This window comes from Teleopsis dalmanni, chromosome 2, assembly GCF_002237135.1.
Source record: "Teleopsis dalmanni isolate 2A chromosome 2, ASM223713v2, whole genome shotgun sequence".
Classification (NCBI taxonomy): Eukaryota; Metazoa; Arthropoda; class Insecta; order Diptera; family Diopsidae; genus Teleopsis; species Teleopsis dalmanni.
The window spans coordinates 112,811,402-112,817,900 of record NC_051847.1 but is presented as its reverse complement, the minus strand read 5'-3'; the positions used below and the strand labels follow the sequence as shown (position 1 = coordinate 112,817,900).

The window sequence follows — 6,499 nt, the reverse complement described above, 5'->3', positions numbered from 1 at the left end:
ATTAGTACTAGTTTGCGTCTACATCTAATGCAAACGATGTTTTTAAAACAGCACCAATGTGTTGATAACTCAAAGCCATGCCTTAAGCATCTTCAAATTTTTAACGCATTATGTGACAATGGCTAAAATTGTACGGATTACGCTCTATTCTCTAGATCAGGTTTTCATTTCACCAGGTTTTCATCTGTTATCTGTAAAATTCATGAAAATACTCCATGGAAACGGATTTTACTTCAATGATTATCCAAACTAAAGCCAATTTTGAAGTCAAAAATTGCATCAAGATGTTAGAGAAGTGTTTGAATGAATATATCACTTTTGTATTGTAGTATAGATAGTGTATTGTTGAATAAAGTTGAATTTGACTTTAAAGTTATTTTTTTTTTATAATTTCTGTCAACTTATTGAGTGATGGTTTAAAAACCTCCATAATGCACGTGCACAACAAATACTTACATACTTCCAGAATTTTTAACACTCTGAAAACATTTGGAATTAAAACGTATTTGCTAACATAATGAAATATACTTTCTCTTTAAAGCAGTGTACATACTCCTTTGCTATTTTGCAATGAAATTAAGGTTAATAATCGCTTTTATGCAAGAAAAACAACTGTGATTAAAACATATGACCAAAGTGAAGATTAAAAACAATATTTTTAATAACAGCTTTATGCACAAAAATTGTTTATTGCTTGGATATTAAATTCAACAGAAATTGTTTGTGTTATTTCCTTGTTGCTTATGGACGAGCATTGCTTCGATATTCGATAGCTTATAGTACGTTTCCACTGGCTTCGTTAGACTAGTTAACTTACTTGAGATTGCTTAAATTTCTTCAATCTTCAAAGCCAGTGGAAACTTACTATTAGTTTGCTCTTGCACCTCCATAAGAAAATTTCTATGTACGTGCCTAGTACGAAATGTGCGAAGTCATATAGCAATGGCATTGCAAAACAAATCTTCAAAAGAAGTTCGAGCTGGGCATACACGGAGAAAAATCTAGAAACGGAACAGTTTAAATACAATGTACTATTAAAAAGTGAATTGATAAACATAACTATTTAGATGCTATATTAATATATCATATGCTATATTAATTATTATTTTCATATCTCATATCTCATATTTTTTAGATATGAGTAACACACATATTTGATGAATAATCATTGGTGCGTTGAATCATTGGTACTAAATATTTATAATTTAGTATTTATATTTTCATATTATATAAAATTAAAATTGAAATTAAAATTAAAAATTAAAAATATCCATAAATCTAAGTGAGTAGAATTTAATAAGAAAACATTTTAATACAATGGATACTTTTGGAAGTGGTACGCATCAAACCTATTAAGAGATTTATTTAATATTTGTATAAAAATTATGCACTTACTTATGGGAAAAGCTATTTTATTTGAGAATTTATGAATTTTTATACTTTTTAAATATTTATGACTTTGTAAAAACAATGTAAATTTAGGTTTGTTGCAACAACGCAAACTGACGTGTAAACAAAGCTACACGAAACACAATAATAAATTTTATTAAAAACGCATGAGCTGCATTTATCTAAAGGAAAATCTTTATGACAAGGTAGAAAACACAAAGTTTTACTTATATTTAATTAATTTTAATTTTATTTTTTGTTATTTGTTATTTGTTTTTTACGAATTATAAAAATAAAAACTGTAAATATATGAAAATGGCTTGAATTGAGTTGCATCTGATGTGAGCTGGTATCTGCAACAAATCTTGTTGCAGATACGTATTGACGATGTTGCACATGTGCCGCATGTTAAGAAGCGCCGTTTTATTTATGCAATTCACAGTTATGGCTACAGTTTAGTAAAAATAGGGAAAATCAAACGAATAATATACATGTGTACTATAATACACATTATTATATGTACGAGTCGATGTAACATATATAAGCTTGCACTCGTAAGTTATAACAAACGGAATTAGGAGCTCGCAGCTTTCGTATTGAACTGTGGAGTGAAGAAGCAATGGCGCTCCAAGGCAGTGACGAGACCACATTGTTTCATGGAAAAATGATTTGGAATAACAAACACCGCTGGCTTGGATTTGCCACATTTGGCATTGAAAAATATAAAATATGCGCAACATTTGACAGCATTTTGTGCGCATGTTACTGGTACATTGCAGCATTTCTAATGCATATAATGAATAGCACAAGTCATCAAAGTGTGTAAAATGTTACAGTTGAAATTCCTATATACCGAGGTATGCATCGAGACAATAGCCAAAAATGGGCATGACACACTTTGCCGTGGCATTAAGTTGGGAAACTTAACGGAAAATGCGTTCAATTAATATTTCCATTATGAACCCATTATTTTTAATTTTTCCATTTCAATTTAAAATTGAATTTATTTTCGTTACATTTTCCATTTACTTTGTATATAAATATGCTCTTTGCTTTTCCTAATCAAACATAAGGCGTAAACTTAAAAAATTATTAAATTATATACATATAAATATACAATACAATAAAATGGTTTCACTCAGGTCAGTGTTTGTTTTTTTTTGTTTTTAAATAGTTCATTTAAATATAGTAGGACTTTCAAAAAACTAAATAATTGCCGAAAAGGATATTAATCAAGAAATGTTCATGCTGAATTTATTTAATTATTAGTTTTAGATATTTTACATTGAAGCTATTTTTATGTGTTTTTTAATAAACGGTTTTTTTTTATTTTCTGTTGCAGCATTTTTGGGTGACTATGGCGGCATTGGACGTATACGACGCCGACATCATCCACGTGGTACAAAACGTGGTCGGCCACGTGGTAGCAGTAGACGCGGTGGTGGTAATGGCTCTTTACCACGTTCAATGTCGACACCGACTAGCGGTTCAATAGAGACCTCAAAGCCAAATGGTGAATGTACAACAGGCACACCGGCACTAAATATAACAAACGATGGTACGTTAAAGTCTTATTTACTTCAAATTATCTACTTCGAGCATATCAAAGTAGCAATTTAGCATACGGCTAATCCAAGAGTGCTTCTTCAGAAATACAAATGAGCAAGTGTCTAATTACAAGCAATTTAGGATACTCTATAATTGATTTCCTGTAGAATGTAATAATGACATACAATCTTTTCATATATTCTTTCTATATAAGTTGAATAGCAGAAAATATTCCACACAGTGGCTACTTTGAATAAAGCATTGAAACCACTTAAGAACGTGACATAAATTTATTTATTTTTCTTGAATTCGGTTTTTTTTTGCCTTCCCCCATTTTTTAATGTTATAATTTACCACTTTGGTTTGCTTTATCAGCAGAAGTCAAAGCAAATATTTGCCCTTAGATTGAAATCTTAAATACTTTATCTTCCCCCAAATGATGCAGTTGAAACAGTCACATGAGTAACCATCTCAGACCATACGACCCTTATATGTTATTCAAATATCACAGGAAGAAAGAAAATTAAGAATATGAGATTACTTTCTTAGAGAAAAACAAAAAAAAAAATGAATAAAAATGCTAAAGGAAAAAATAATGCTACATAGAAAAAATACTTATATCTATATTTCTCGATTCTTAAAAAATTCCACCAATATTAACACTGCTTGAAAATGAGTATAAAAATAATATTACTTAGAAGATTAGATTCTTAAATATGTAGGTTCTTCTATTGAAACTACACAATTCAGAACGCAATTGGCGGTGGTATTGATTAATTATTATATATATATATATCTGTTTTTTAAATAATGGCTTAAATAAAAATAAAATGTCTAGCGTTGTAAGATACTAAATATAATTATCAGTTATGTCCCCTAAGTAATTATCATTTATTTGATGATATATAGATATATATATATGGAATTGAATGGTTCTGAAAACTTTAACATTATCTTTCAATTGACCAAGCAGTACAGAATCAAGAAAATCTCTCTGAACATGAGCGATAATTGCATAAATCAGCTTACGAATAAATCTGCCGAACGAATTGTATTTGCACATTTTTATGTCACATACAAAGACGGACAATGCAAAAAAGATACATAATCCTATAGAATGAATTCGATAAATACGAATCTGTGCATAAATTACGGCTAATACTCGTAGGTTAGCAAAAGTGCAACTGGGAACGCGACCACGTCGCGTCATTTGTAAGCCACAATTGGCGCTTAAGTGCTCGTTAGCATAAAAGAGCGGGAGGGAGGGAGTGTTGAGTGAATACAAAGAGAAACCGTACATGCATTAACTTCGAGCGGAAGTGAATCTCTTACACGTAGTCACGTGACATAACCCGCATTTTTTAATGCAGTTTAATAATAAAATAAAGGAAATTTTAATGCGTTAAACGTATAATCGTGCTTTTTCATTGGTTTACAGAATTTATATAAATCACTTAAAAATTGTTCATTTTAATCATTGCAGATACGCAAACATTGACATTGAATAATTCTGCGAAGTCTGACAGCTGCTTCACACCCACCACACCAACGCCTATGAAACGAGGACCCGGCAGACCACGATTAAAAACTGCCGGCCCAGTACATATTGGAATACGTGGCGCGCCACGCACACGTAAACCCATTCTACCATTGGTAGTACCTTTGGGACACAGTCCAGCAGCAACACCATTAAACCGCAGTCCTGTTATGAGTCCAGCACACTCAGAACGAAGCACACATAGCTCGGTAACAATATCAATGAGCGTTGGCAGCAGTGGCAGCGGCAGTAGTAGCACAATTTTTCAGGATAATTAGTGGAATATTTACAAGATATTGAGATTTTTGAGGTAGACGCACTGTTCTAAACTTGTATAGGACAATGATTTTTATTGGAAAATTGTTTAGCTGCACTAACAATGCAATATCCAAAAATCATATATGTGAATACAATTTATATTGTATTGTATTAATTCTCTTCTCAACTTATATATTTTTATTTGTAAGAAACTGTATTTTTTTTTCATAAAAAAATGAAAAAATTAAATTAATTTATAACTTATTTTATTGAAATTAAAAAATGTATGTATTATGTTGCAAATATGTTTTTATTAGGAATAAGAATATTAGAATTAATGAATTTTATGCATTACAACTTTTTGTGTAATAGTAAAATGTGTCTATTTATAACAAATATTTATTAAATTTTATCCATATATCTTTTGTAGTGAGATTTATACCTAAATATATGTAAATACATTTTAATTTTATAGCCTAGTATGTTCCAAATAACTGTAAATCATTAAGTTCACGCTTAAGTTCTTAAGCGTACCGAATTACGAAAGGTAAAGTCTATTTCATTAGGAGAGACCACTGAACAACAGTGTCGGGTCTACGTCCCGGACCCACTCGTCACCTACGACGACCAAGTACCGTTCAACACCTCCCAAAAGGACTCCACGACCAGGTCCCGGCGGGTTACAACAACTACAACAACAGCATATTACATATTAAAAAAATAGCTAAAACCGATTTTATAATATGTTTTGTTATTACATGACTGTCTTCTTCACTAAAATCCACTGCAGTAATCAGATTTCAATCAGAATTTGAACGAGTTTCACTCGTTCGATTTTGTTCCAAAATGCTGTCGATAGTTGAATTTTTTAGTCCAAATAAACGTTATTGATATAGGTAGTACAAAAAATTTAATGTACCCGACAACTTTTTAAGATTACTAATATTAAGTAACAATATATGATATGAGTCTGGACAATCAAAATAGACAACCGTCGATTCAAATCTTTATAAACTATAATAACTGACTTCTAGTATCGAATATTATAACGAACTGAATAGTATCGATGTGAGTGATGGTTATTTTCAACAAGACTATGACAAGAATCACACAGCACACGAATTTATTAAATTTTTAAAATAAAATTGAATTGAAATGGACTGTGCAGACTAAAATAATTCGGCAAGATTAACGACAAACAACTTGCAAATCGTATAAACTTAATCGTATCTTAGTGCATTATTATTCCTTATATAAATTTATGTTAAAATGTGTACTTCTACAATGATTCAATAAATATTAAAAGAATAAAATTAAATTGTTTGCATATTTGGAATCCTTTATTGACATTTTGATCACCACAAATTTATAACACTGTTAAATAGCATTTATGAACAACATTTTTAATAAAATGTATTACAAACCTACTATAACTTTTTATGAATAAGGCCATAAAAGTTGTTTTCACTTCAATTTTCAATAAAAATTAAGAACTTATTTATTATTAATCGCAGATGCCTTCCACAATCTTTTTCGATATCAATGATGAGTCTACTAAACAGAAGATATATCAAAATCTCTCAACCGAGATCTTAATTTTAATCGTGTTATGAATATTCATATTATCTTAATCATAATAATATTCATAATCTTTATAAACCCGTACGTTTAAAAAATGATTTAACTTTGCATTAGCTTTTAACTTGAATTTTTGTTCTAATTTTTATTAAAAATTGTCTACTTGGCACCAAAGTGTGACCCGAAACT

The 6,499-nt window shown here is 30.2% G+C and overlaps 1 protein-coding gene across 1 annotated transcript; it reads left to right on the top strand.

Annotated features, from left to right (window-relative positions):
* The first annotated feature begins 1,317 nt into the window (after positions 1-1,317).
* Positions 1,318-4,914, top strand: LOC119675474 (chromatin-remodeling ATPase INO80-like). The gene is made up of 3 exons (XM_038086681.1): positions 1,318-1,336; positions 2,732-2,947; positions 4,421-4,914. Exons 1-3 carry the CDS (start codon positions 1,318-1,320, stop codon positions 4,750-4,752), a joined length of 567 nt encoding a protein of 188 aa, XP_037942609.1. The 3' UTR covers positions 4,753-4,914.
* The last annotated feature ends 1,585 nt before the right edge of the window (positions 4,915-6,499 follow it).

Excerpts from the sequence above, each read along its gene's own strand:
- LOC119675474 (XM_038086681.1), top strand. Across the intron at positions 2,948-4,420 it reads ACTAAATATAACAAACGATG|ATACGCAAACATTGACATTG; the intron begins GTACGTTAAAGT and ends TAATCATTGCAG.